Here is a 14,478-nt window from a genome sequence, read left to right on the forward strand (position 1 = left end):
AGAATGTTGTCATAATAGTCATAATGTTTTTAGAATTGTGGATATTTCGAAAATATTGAGATGCATTCCTTCTAAATCGGTGTTCCCTTATATCAACTACGATTGATGCATGTGCGTACATGCACGCCCACACACGTGGGAACATATCGTGAATATGCATGCTTACCTTCAGACTATCCATTTAAATACTTATCAAGCTAATAAAATTTTAGACATCATGAAATAAGGATAGGCCAACTAGTATTCATGCTAGTAATATACACGCTTGAACACTATAGCAATTGAAGAATCATTGTTCTCAATACTTGATTTTTGTCAAGGGAAGAAACTACGATTGTTCCCACTGAGGCAGTTGGTTTCATTTACTAGATGTGCCATACCAAGTTTTGATTGCAGACCTGCATATATAATTAGTCACTGCAGCTTGTAAATCACATTTAATCAGGGCAAAAACAGAATCCACACTAACATGTAAACCACCTTTTGGCTTGCAGTGATACATCTGTACCTATTGTGATCCTGAATCTTCCAATAGAATACATTGTGAAAGAATCTTTGTTATTAAATTAGGGCAATATACACAATTGCAAAAGAGTACAGGAGAAGAGAGCAAAGGCATTCTTGATCAACATCCATGACCACAAAATGAACTACTAATCCAAACTTAGGGATAAGTGATGATTATCCTTGCCGAGGTTTGGAGCGAGGCAAAAGAGCAAGCAGTATCTTCTTCCTAGGTCCCTACAAACAAAACAAACTTTGTAAAGTGAAATAGGAGATTCAATTAATGACTTTGAAATTATATATCAAACATGCAATATTTTCAAAGTGAATGCACATGATCAATCAAAAAAGAGAACCGCATTGACACATTAGAAGCAACCAAAGCATCGTTAAAAGAGGCAATGATTGGTTAAGGCAATCAAAATCCATCGTTAGTGCTATTCCGCTTGCATGAGGCTTGGTTACAGCACTGTTGATAAAATGATAAAATGCTCAAGGCACGTGCATCTTATCACAACTGAAGTCCTTTCAAAATCTCTTTAGAGAACCTTTTTGCTTGATGATTAAATTTGAGCAATGTATGTGAGATTTTACAGAAGCCATACTGCAACAACAATTTAAGCTCTCCTAAAATTCAACTATGACGGTCCAACATAGTACATGAATCATGAATGCCTTATTAATCAGTCACGTACATTATTATACACGGCAATCGTTCTTCAAATTGTTTGTTGGACATGAGTAAGAATTACTAGATTCACGTTTCAAGTCCTAGCTGACTCTACCACTGATCAAGGTGAGATGTTTAGACGTATACTTTAAAGTAGAGTCCGCTTCTTAATAAATACTAGTTGTTTCAGAAATGGTTTTAAGATGTTTGCACCTAAATTCTTCAATCTGTTGACACCCTTCTGCACATTGCAATTAATGCCAAATAGGCGAAGCATAGTGAGCTCAAGCGGAACAATATCTTCTCGTGTATGGGGAAACAGCCATATTCAAGGTTGCTGACCTCTCTACTCCACAGAAAACAAGCCTCATTTCTCCAGCAGACTAGTGGATATTACCATGAGCTTATGCAGTAGTGAATAGTTTGTATCACATCCACATTTTACTTTATCCACCCTAACATTTTAGGATAATTATGGCATGTATCTTACACAGAAATACAGTTGCACGTGTGAGCTAATCCTCCTGTTCGTAACTAAGGAGCTGCTTTGCTCACTGAGATTGGGAGCATCAAGGTGAACTCACGAGACAATGTACTAAAATACGTTGGCCAATGAGATGCCAAAATGCATAATTGCTTAAAGAGCCATAAGCACCTAACAAAGAATGTGCAGGGGTTGGGAACCAGGGAGGTGCCTGGGGGCACAAGCAACTTGGATGATGCGTAGGCATCACCTAGATACCTTTTTGCTGTAATTTCAAAGAAGCAAAAGATGATAATGATGATTGAGGCCTTTTTCTCTTCTATATATATATATATATATATAAGGGGGCATCCAACCAAAGGAAAATATAAACCACTTTAAAAATCATTTACGAAATTGTTTTTTGGCAAATCTAACCGTTCAGGTGTGATTTCCACGATCAAAAACCTAAGAACCAGCTCTTGTAGCAAACTCTTTTAATCTATAAATAGGATTTGATGATCTACAAAACTTCAAATTTTTCAAGCCATTCATCTTCAGCACACTATAAAATCCTATGCACACATCAAAAAAATTTGCTACAAGAGCCAGTTCTTAGGTTGTTTACCATGGTGATCACATCCTTACAGTCCAAGGTTGCTAGACTAGAAAGCAGAAGTGGGAAACGAAAGTGGAAGCGATGCATTTTAAAATGTATAAAAAGTGGGAAGAGAGGAATAAAAAAAGGCAATATAAGAATTGAATGGGAATAGAAATTTAACGCTAACAAAAACTAAAATAAAAGTGACTTCTTAAATTTCAAGATTTTTTAATATAAAAATTAAATTTTTAACAAAATCTAAAATTGATGACTGTCAAATGTCAAAGCACATGGAAGCGAGAAGAGTGAAAGGAAACACAAAAAACATGAAAAGTAGAGTAAGAAAACATATAAGAAGAATAGATGAAGCATGTAGAAAGCATGGGAGAATCGAGATTCCCATCAAGTTTCAGAAACGAGTATCGCACTTCCAAGAAGCGGGCTTCCCACATATTTAAGAAGTTTCTGGTAAACTCTGGTACACTCAGATTTGCCAATACACAGTTCTAAAACTAATTTTTTAAAGCAATTTGGACGGTTTGCACCTTCCTTTAGTTTGCTCTCTCTCTCTCTCTCTCTCTCTCTCTCTCTCTGTGTATATATATATACGAAAAGGGGTATTATTGGATCCCCTTTCATCGAACGAAAGTCGGATGCACGGTGCAATGCCACTCGTCCTTTTTTTCATTTTTCAGATTTTTAGCCGCCGCTAAAAGTAGCGTTTTGCGCAAATTTTTTGCGCCACTGATTGTGTGTGCGACCAGTGGTGTAAAACAATCCGATTTAGCATCAGATTTTTTTGGTGTATGACGATACTCTCTCTCTCTCTCTCTCTCTCTCTCTCTCTCTCTCTATATATATATATATATATATATATATATATATATATGTGGGGGTTATGTACCGTGATACCATACGATGGTACACACTCTTATTGTATGGAGCTAACCACCAAATGGTAGATCTGACTGTAAGATGTATTTAGCATGGTGCATTTACTATGTTATAAGGTTTTATCATGTCTAACCACCGATGGCTCACAGTTCATGAAAATAAGGGTGGTTTAGAAGTAAAAACATCATATTTGAGTCAAATTTAAAATATGAAAAGTGTAAATAGAATATGCTAAACATTATTTAAAGGTTAGATTTTTCATTGGGAGCTTAGATCTATGTAAATCACATGTGTACCACCATATAAGAGGCACCGTCCAACCAAAGGAAGGTCCAAAATCTACAACCTATGTCACACGAACACTCCATTTTGCCTTCCGTGTCCGTGTTGACATGTGTGTCCCCGTGTCAACACACGTCGACACTTGTACACGCCATTTTACCCTCTGTACATACAAGTTTGTATTCAATTTATAATTTATAATTATATTTTCAGTTTATAACTTTATACTTTCAATATATAATATATGTTTTAAATATAGCATATATATATATAGATTATATTCAGCTTATTTTGAATTTATTTTATATTTAATATATATATATAGCCTTGTTCCCGCACCCACATTTTTTTGAATTGTCGCGTTGTACCACATCTATACCCTTTGTACCCATACTCGTACCCAGGTGACAGTCTACAACCAATGACAATAGGATGACTCCCCTTCTCCAATGCTATGATACATAGATATGACTAACAAGCAACCGTACCCATGTCGACACAAGTACGGGTACTGGACATGGCACGAGTACGTGATGATCTGGATCGGGTCAGGTCCAACCTTGACTAAATTCAAATGCATTTCTCTTTTTTTTACTTTTGACATGGGGTTGAAGGGCAAGGAGGAAGAAGAAAAAGGAGGAAGAAGAAAGAGGAAAGAAGTAGAAAAAGACATAGGAGGAGAAGGAAGAAGAAGAAGAAAGAGGAAGAGGAAGAAAAAGTAGACGGGGAGAGAGACTGAGTACCAATTCTTCTTCCTCAACCTGCTCGTTGTCGTCTTTTTCTTCTCCATATCTTCGTGAGAGAGAGAGAGGACTAAAGCCCGTTCAATTCCCCCACCCTCCTTTTTATTAAAAAAAAATTCAAATCCCCCCTTCTTTTAAAAAATTTCATTCAACCCCTTATCATTTAAAAAAGCAATTTTATTCAGAGAATTTGGTTTTCAATTTTCTAATATAGATCCTAATGGAGAGCCACACTTGATCCATACCCAACTCTCTTTATATATAGTCGTGTCTCTATATCCTTATTTTTAAAAATTGTTGTCTCGTACCCTCCGTACCTGCACCCATACTCGTACCCATGTGACATAGCTTCAATGTTTGAGTGTTTCACCGATCAGACCTTATATTACCATTTATTTGGTAAAAAACATGTTTTACACAAAGACTTTATGTCATTTAGACATGTTTTCCGAATGTGAAAATTCGACAAGTGACAATGTATTTAAAATTTTACAATACAAAGTATTACAGGGCATTTAGTTTTAGCGCTTTCAAAAAATGCATCGAAATATCATAAATTCATAATCTAAAATGCGTTGCTTACTAAATAAATGATAGAAATCCAATATGTAAAGTCCGATAGATAAAAAACTTGAACGTTAGACAAGGAACATCATCGATCATCGTCGATTGTAGATTTAGGACCCTCCTTTGGTTGGACAGTTCCCCATTATATATATATATATATATATATATATATATATATATATATAATGAGAGAGAGCGAGAGTGATTGGTTCCTCCTAATGGTAGGAGGGTGTGGACAGTCTCAATTATCATTTTTTTGTACACTATTTTGGAAATCTGACCTTACAGATGTGATCTACATGGTTAGTTCAGTAGAAATCAGCTTTTGAATCATCTGATTATGACATTTCAGCAGGATTTTATAAGGATTCAAAAATCCATGGCTTAGAATTTTTAATAATTTGAAAGCTCCTAAATCATATTTTTATGTTGAAAAGTATGTATCAAGAACAAGAGAGGTCTCAAGAGAGAAACACAATAGAATGAAGAAGGTAGAAAATGCTTTACGGGTTGGTGCATATTATGATGCACTCAAAATTTCTCCTTAAGGGTTGTGTATTGTTTTACATCTTTATAGTAATTAGATTTAGTAATTTGTGCTCTAGGAGGTAGATGGAAGGTGAAGGTCTTGAAGGATGCCTCTTAAATGATCCAGCATTGAAATATTGTATACCAGTTGACTTGGAGATATGTTTGAAAAGAATAGTGAAGTGTAAATTTTGTGGTTTTGTAATGCATCGAGGATTGTATAAATTTAAAATATCATATTGTGGGACATAGCAACTCCACCGTGAAATGATGTCCACATCGCATTCCTTTTGATATTCGTGTTGAATTTCTGAATAGTCTTATAAAAGATGATAAAAGAAAGGTACAAGTACGTGCAGCATTTGTGGGAGATAAATTGCCAGAGGTGGTCCCTGATTCAGAAGATGAAGATGGCCCATCATCATCTGAAGCCATTGAACGATGCAATAAACGAAGAAAATCATTGAACTGAAGTTGGTCCCTAATTCATAAGATGAAGATGACCCATCATATCTCACGCCACTGAACAATGAAGTTTGATATTGAAGATGTCTTTTATATAGATATATGTTTTTGAACTCCGTGTTTAGTTAAATGTATTGTGCTATTAAATATTAAATATTTTGTGATGTTAAATGTATTGTGCAATTCATGTTGTTAAATGTTTGATGACATATCTATGTTTAGTTAATCTTATTATATAAATATATTGTGTTCTTGTATTCTATGATGTTTTCATGTTTTTTTCAGATTTTTTTTAGATTTTTAAATAATTTTTTAGTGAAATTTACGATTTTTTACGATACTCTATGATACATATCTTATTTTGGGTCTGACCAATACAGGTTATGATAAGCTACTTACAGCATTAGTCCATGTTATCTTTAGCTTGTATACTCTCTTCTAAATCAAAATATCCTTGAGGAAATGCCATATAAACTTCATCATCTAAATCACCATTCAAGAATGCATTTTTCACATCCAATTGCCACAATTTCCATCCTTTAAGAGCAGCCACTGCAAAGAGATTTCTAATGGAGGTCATATGTGCTACTAATGTAAATGTTTCTGCATAGTATATGCCATACTGCTGACTGTAGCTTTTGGCAACTAATCTGGCTTTGTATTTTTCCACTGAGTCATCTCCCTTGGTCTTAATCTTGTAAACCCATTTGCACTCTACTACATTCTTTCCATGTGGTAGTTTCACAAGCTACCAATTTTGCATTTTTTCAATGCATTCAACTCTTCAATCATTGCTCTCGACCATTCCTCTTAAGAAGCTACCTCAGCATAAGAACGTGACTCAATGTAGGAATGAATAAGAGCTAAGAATGTACAATGTTTTGAAGAAAATGATTCATATGAAACAAATCGAGTGGAAGGAAAAGAAATGCAGGAACTACGACGTACTTAAGGAAGAGGAGAGGGAATTGTTAAAATACATGTAATTCATATATATATTTATATATATATATGTAATTGTCTAAAATACCCGATAGGGGTATTTTAGTCATTTCACAAGTACCCGATAGGGGTACTTGTTTTTCTTCTTTTATTTTCCTTTTTATTTTTTGTAAATTATATTTTTCTTTTTTATGTTTTTTGCTCACACAAAAGGGGCCCCACCATGTAGTCGATGGAGGCCCCAACGGTCACATTTGTGACCGTTGGGGGCTCCCAACGACTACATGGGGAGCCCCTAGGTGGCTCTCCTTTTAAGGCCTCTTGGCCATCCCCCCTCTCCTTTTGTGTATAAATAGGGGTGAACCCCTCTTGTATTCTTCACTCTTGAGAACTCTCTCTCTTTTTCAATAAGAGACATTTATATTTTTATGTTGTGTTGTCTCTTGTGGGTTTGGGTGTTAACCCTTTTGGTTGTTCATTAGTGGATGTTGTAAGTGCCTAATGCACTCTTTGCTTTTCCGCATATTTCATTACATGGTATCAGAGCCTTGTGTATGATCTTCTTCTTAATATAGCTAGTTGTATAGCTATATTTTTTCCTTGTTGTATCTCTCTTCATTTATTCTCTTGTGAGTGATTAATATGGAAGGAGAACAAAAGATTGATCTCTCCTTCAAGCTCAATGGCTCCAACTACATGATGTGGGCCGCCACCATGGAGAACAACCTCAAAGGTAAAAAACTTTGGGGGTACGTTATGGGCACCATTCCGGAACCACAACTCCAACTAACTAAGATGGATGGTGATCAAGAAAAAGCTCTTGAAGGAAATGCCCGCATGAAGGCCATTGAAGATCACCAATCTAAAATAGAAGATTGGGAAAGTAAGCATGCCAAGATTCTTGCTTGGTTCATGAACAATGTGGAGCTCAAGATTTGCGCCAACATTGCCAAGTTTCGGATGGCGAATGAAGCATGGTTCTTCATGAAAGGTATGTTTACTCAAAAAGACCTTGCTCGTCAATTCTTTCTTCAAGAAAAAATCCGGACTATCAAGCAAGGAGAAATGAGTGTAAGGGATTACTTTAGCACTCTTGGTCCTCTATGGGATGAACTATCTTTACTAGAACCAAAATGGGTTTCTAGTGTGGATGTGGAATTAAGGAGAGAACAAATGGAAAAAAAGCACTTTTTCCAATTTTTACATGGGCTTAGGCCCGAATATGAACAAGTTAGATCTTCCCTCCTACATAGATCTAAGCCTCTTCCCTTGGAAGATGCCATAGCCGAAATATGCCAAGAAGAAACCCGTCTTGGCATGATCAAAGGAGGAGATGATGTCTTGGCCGTATCCAAACCCGGCAACCATATGAAAACTTACAAACCTCCACATTTTGGAAGGCAAAATAATTATAATGGCAACTATAGAAAAAACCATTTGCCATCATTGTCAAGAACCGGGTCATATAAGACCTAATTGCCCTAAGTTGAATGAAGCACCTAAAATTGAAGAAGCTACTCAAAAGAAAGAGGAAGCAATCAAAGGAAAGGACTCTTTTTCTCTTGCTCAACTATCGGAAGCACTACAAACTCTACTCAAGATAACATCAACTTCGGGTGCCGCCATAGCTTCTTCCTCTCCTCCAGGTATGTCGTCTTGGATCCTTGACTCTGGAGCTTCCTTTCATATGACCCCCCTTGAAAATGAGCTTTCTGATTTATGTAATAATTATAAAAACTCCTATGTTTCAACTGCCGATGGTACATCTTTACAAGTAAAAAGTTTTGGAACCTTAAACTTTTCAAAAGATTTCTTTGTGCCAAACGTGAGAGTTGTACCTCAACTTAATTTAAATCTCCTCTCTGTTGCTCAAATATGTGATCATGGATGTGAAATCTCCTTCTCAACTAAGGATTGCTCTATACAGGATCTCCGGTCCGGGAAGCAGATTGGGCAAGGCCATAGGAGGGGAGATCTCTATTACATGAGCAACTTGAAACTCCCAACTAACTCTTTTTGTAACCATGTCCAAGATAAAAATATTGATATTTGGCATCAAAGACTTGGACATCCAAGTTTCTCAAAAATATACTCCTTTCCATTTGGAAAGAAATTTTGTAATGAGAAACATTTTGTTTGCAAGAATTGTATTTTTGGCAAAATGAAATCTACTCATTTTCCAAACCGAACTTTTGTGTCCAAAAGACCTTTTGAGTTAGTCCATTCGGACGTTTGGGGTCCTTCCCCGGTCATGTCTAAATGAGGGTACTCCTATTACGTTACTTTCATCGATGACTACACTAGGTATGTATGGATCTACTTTCTCAATTTAAAATCCGAAGTCTTTGACTTCTTCAAAAAATTTCATATGATAGTTAAAAATCAATTTTCAAGTAATATCTCTACTCTTAGATCCGATTCGGGTGGAGAATATTTATCAAATGAATTTCAAAACTATTTAGAAGTAAATGGAATTTGTCATCAAAGATCGTGTCCTAGGACTCCCCAACAAAACGGCTTGGCCGAAAGAAAGCATAGACAGATCATGGAAACCACTAGGACACTCCTTATTTCCAAAGAAATTCCAAAGAGTTTTTGGGCCAAAGCGGCCTTAACCTCAACTTACTTAATAAATAGAATGATATCTTCATCCTTACAAAATACATCTCCATATGAAAAACTATTTGAAAGAACACCCGATTTCAATAGATTAAGAATTTTTGGATGTAAATGTTTTGTCCTTACTCATAAACGGGACAAATTATCTCCTAAAGCTATTGAATGTGTTTTCTTGGGATATGGAGAAAATCAAAAGGGTTTTATATGTTTTGACTTGAAAAATAACAAACTCTATGTATCCAAAGAAGTAACCTTTTTGGAAAATGAAAATGGTTTTGTGAAAACTAAAGAAATTGACAAAAGTGAATATGCTTTTTTATTTGATCTTCTATCTCAAGAAGATGAGACTCCTCAAGAAGAGGAAATCTCTAATGAGTCTTTGAATGACCTAGAGGAAATTCCTCTTGATAATGTTATAGATGAAAGTAATAGACCAATCCAAACCTATGTTAGGCGTGGTCAACAAACTCAGATGAGAGTCTTAGAAAAATACTCTCAAGGATCCAACATAGAAGAAACCTCTTTAAGGAGATCCGGTCGGATCTCCAATCCCCCTAATAGGTTTGTTTCCTATGAGTCCCTAACTCCAAGATATAGAGCGTGTCTAATTGCGTTGCATTCATTTCATGAACCTTCACACTATAATGAGGCCAAAAATATTCCCCAATGGGTTGAAGCCATGAACTTAGAGCTTAGTGCCCTTGAAAAGGCAAAAACTTGGGAAATAACTTCGTTACCCACTGGAAAGAAATCAATTGGATGTAGATGGGTCTTCAAAATTAAAACTAAGAGTGATGGTTCATTAGAACGTTATAAAGCACGGTTAGTAGTTAAAGGATATGCTCAAGAATATGGTATAGATTATGAAGAAATCTTCCCACCTGTTGCTAGAATGACTAGTGTTAGGACTCTTATTGCTATTGCGTCAGTGAAAAAATGGCCTATCTATCAACTCGATGTTAAGAATGCATTTCTAAATGGCGAATTAAATGAAGAAGTTTACATGGATCCCCCACCAGGAGTATGTATTGGTAAAAATAAAATTCTCAAACTTAAAAAGGCATTATACGGTTTAAAACAAGCCTCAAAGGCTTGGCATGATAGATTTAGTAATGTAATGACAAGTTTGAATTTTCGTTCATGTTATACTGACACTGCTTTGTTTGTGAAAAGTGCAGGGTCTTCAGTAGTTATTTTACTACTTTATGTTGATGATATGATCATCACAGGAAGTGATGAACAAGGCATTAATGATATTAAGAAGGTTTTGAAAGAAAATTTTGATATGTCTGACCTTGGTTTCTTAAGATATTTTTTAGGGATTGAAGTGGCATACTCTCCTCGAGGGTACATTATCTCTCAGATGAAACTTGTTGCTGACATCTGTTCCAAATCTGGTATCTCCGATGATAAGAAGACAGAAACCCCAGAAGTCATCAATGCAAAATTAAGGTTGGAAGATGGAACACCTCTCGAGGATCCTACTCCCTACCGGCAACTTGTTGGGTCTCTAACCTACTTATCCATCACTCGGCCAGACATTGCTCATGTCGTCCACTCTGTCAGTCAGTTTCAACATGCACCAACAACCGTGCACATGAGTGCAGTCTTAACGATCGTCAGATATATCAAAAATACCATAACTAAGGGAGTTTTTCTTTTCTCTGCCTCGTCACTTGATTTAATTGCTTATACTGATGCAGATTGGGGAGGTAATCCCAATGACCGAGTCTCAACTACCGGATTTTTTGTTTTCTTAGGTGACTCTATGATTTCTTTGAGATGCAAGAAGCAACACAAAGTATCATTGTCCTCAACGGAAGCGGAATATCGTGCTATGGCCACTACAACCATAGAACTTGTGTGGCTAAGAAGCCTCCTCAGTGATATGGGCATTGTCATCTCTACTCCTTCGAAGATATGTTGCGACAACAAAAGCGCAATCTATATTGTAAGCAATCACACCTTCCATGAGCGTACTAAGCATATTGAGATGCACTGCCATTACGTACGTGATGAATACCTAAGAGGAACCATAGCACTACCTTATGTCACATCAGAGTACCAGTTGGCGAACTTCTTCACTAAGGCCCTTGCTGCTCCTCGTTTTTTGTTTCTCCTTAACAAGCTTTCGGCTATATCCCCGTAAAGTTTGAGAGAGGGTGTTAAAATACATGTAATTCATATATATATATATATATTTATATATATATATATATGTAATTGTCTAAAATACCCGATAGGGGTATTTTAGTCATTTCACAAGTACCCGATAGGGGTACTTGTTTTTCTTCTTTTATTTTCCTTTTTATTTTTTGTAAATTATATTTTTCTTTTTTATGTTTTTTGCTCACACAGAAGGGGCCCCACCATGTAGTCGATGGGGCCCCCAAAGGTCACATTTGTGACCGTTGGGGGCTCCCAACGACTACATGGGGAGCCCCTAGGTGGCTCTCCTTTTAAGGCCTCTTGGCCATCCCCCCTCTCCTTCTTTTGTGTATAAATAGGGGTGAACCCCTCTTGTATTCTTCACTCTTGAGAGCTCTCTCTTTTTCAATAAGAGACATCTATATTTTTATGTTGTGTTGTCTCTTGTGGGTTTGGGTGTTAGCCCTTTTGGTTGTTCATTAGTGGATGTTGTAAGTGCTTAATGCACTCTTTGCTTTTCCGCATATTTCATTACAGGAACAACTTGAACTGTATCAGCAGAATCAACTGGAAGTGGATCAAGATTGGCCTCTAAAGATTCAACTTCTTGCTCTATTCTCTCAAAAAAGGGTACAGTTACAACTCTTTCTTTCCTCCTTTGATAAATCTGTTCAAATATTTTAGGAGATCTTTGATTATTATCCTTAGTATTTACTACCACTCTTTTCTTCTTTCTCACGATAAAACATCAGAAAGGATATATCTTTCTCTCCTTTCCCTCCATCATCAGCCTGCTCAAAATATGGAACATGTTCCAAGAACTCAACATGTCTAGAAATCCAAATTTTCTTCCCAACTGGCTCATAACATTTTTATCTCTTTTGTCCCTCAAAAAATCCAAAAAACCACCACATCTCGAGGGAAGAGTTTATCTTTATATCTATTAGGAAACATCACACAACATGTACAACCAAAAACTTTTAGCAGGTCATAGTCAGGAGCCACTCCATACATCTTCTGATAGGAAGATATGCCTTTTAGCACTCCTGAAGGCATATGATTTATCTGATATACTGCCATACAGGTAGCATTTGCCCAACGCACATTAGGTGTGTGGCTAGCAAACAGAAGAGCTCTGGTGGCCTCAAGTATATGCATGTTTTTCCATTTAGCAACACCATTATGCTCGGGTGCATATGGACATGATTTTTTATGTACTATGCCTTTTTCCTCCAAGAAATTTTCAAACACATGGCTAATATATTCTCGCCATGAATCTAGAGGGCCTTAATTATCGATGAGAACTGAATTTCAATCATTACACAATTTTCTAAATATATCAAAAAGTTCACTTCTATTTTTCATAAAATAAATCCAAATGTACCTAGTACAATCATCAATGAAAGTAACAAAGTAGGTAGAGCCCCCCTTTGACAACACTGGGGATGGTCCCTAAACATCAGAGTGAACAAGATCAAAAGCATGGACTGACTCTACTACCCTAGACACAAAAGGTAAAGCATGACTCTTAGCCTAAGTCACACGGACTCGGCTAAAAGGTCGATGCACCCGCGTCGACACTTCCCGACACGGGAGTGGACACGATCAACTAAGTGTCGGACTCAGACAACGCATCGGGGCAGAGTCAGTCCACATTTTGGACTTAGTCAACTTTGACCAAGTTTATTTTTGTCCATTTCTAAAAATTAATTTAGACTCGGGTCAGGTCCGAACCCGACCCGGATCCAAGACAGTATCGGGGTCGGGGCCCGACCCTTAAGAGGCTACGCAATGGGTGGGGAATACCCCCCCCCTCGAATTCTTTTTAAAGAAGTCGAGGGTTAGGGTTTCTCATAGGAGAAACCCTAAACCCCCTTCTCTCTTTGCCGCTGCAACCTCTCCCTCTCTCCGCTCCCATCCGAGCTCCGGCATGCCACCGACGACCCTCTGCCACTGCCCCTCGACACTCCATTTTCTCTCATGTTTTCCTGCCACCCGATGTCGGCAGCCCCCGACGCTCCTTTCTCCCTCCCGCTTGTCGTATTTTGGCAGTCGACGCCAACCCCCCCCCCCCCATCTCCCAACGCCGGTGACACCCCTTTTTCCGGCCACCTCTCTCTCTCTCTCTCTCTCTCTCTCTCTCTCTCTCTCTCTCTCTCTCTCTCTCTCGTTGTCTTCTTCTTCTTCTCCCTGTTTGCACAGAGGAGGGGCCGAGCCCCTCCCTACCATCCTGTTTTCGCAAGGTGCCCCTCCCCGGTGCCCCATTTTAGCAGGGGAGGGGCTCAGCCCCTCCCTGCTGCCCTGTTTCCATAGGGGAGGGGCCGAGCCCCTCCCTGCCTCCCTGTTCCTTCTGTACACAAGGGAGGGGTGGAGCCCTTCCCTCTGCGTATCTTCCCCCTCCCCTCTTTATCCTCTCCTTCATTGTCGGCAGGCAGGGCCTGCCGACCCTCCTTATTGCAGGACAGGCAGGGGCTCAACCCCCCCTTTCCTGCACCCTTTGCTCACAGAGGAGGGGCTCGACCCCTCCCTGCACCTCTTATTCTGCAAAGGAGGGGCTCGACTCCTCGTGTTAGTTTTCTCTGACAGGCAAGGCGGAGCCCAGCCTGTCAACTGAGCCCCTCTTTCCCCCGCCTTCTTCTATGCCGAAAGGCAAAGCCTGCCGGTCCTCCCGTTCGGGCTGGCAAGGGCAAATCCCCTGCCACCAAGAACCTATTCGGCAAGGGGCTTCGCCTCCCCTTGCTACTCGTTTGCCCAGCATGGCAGGGGCGATGCCCCTGCCACACGTGGGTCTTCGATAGGAGCGATGACCTCTATCTATTGGGGTTTTTCAGCAGGGGCGATGCCCCTGCCCCTGAGCACCCTTAGGTAGGCAAGGGCCTTGCCCCTGCCTCTTCTCCCTGTCACAGGCAGGCAGGGCAAGCATTACTTTTTTATTTTTGCTTTGAAATTTATAATCTTATTATTGTTATATATATTAAATATATATAAAGTTGTGTCCCCATGTCCAAAAAATTTGAAATTGCTCTGCACCCGCGTCGCGCCTGTACCCATA

At 38.5% G+C, this 14,478-nt stretch overlaps 1 protein-coding gene across 2 annotated transcripts in view; it reads right to left on the reverse strand.

Moving 5' to 3' along the window:
* Positions 1–405: 405 nt before the first annotated feature.
* Positions 406–14,478, reverse strand: part of LOC149837520 (uncharacterized) — a 74,261-nt gene continuing 60,188 nt past the window's right edge. For both annotated transcript variants that reach the window (XM_090006091.1, XM_090006090.1), the window contains exon 8: positions 406–741. In XM_090006091.1, coding sequence (XP_089862217.1) covers positions 682–741 — 60 coding nt within the window. In that variant the 3' untranslated portion in view covers positions 406–681. The remainder of the gene's footprint in view (positions 742–14,478) is intronic.

This window comes from Nuphar pumila, chromosome 5 (genome assembly GCF_984573655.1).
Source record: "Nuphar pumila chromosome 5, dmNupPumi1.hap1.1, whole genome shotgun sequence".
Classification (NCBI taxonomy): Eukaryota; Viridiplantae; Streptophyta; class Magnoliopsida; order Nymphaeales; family Nymphaeaceae; genus Nuphar; species Nuphar pumila.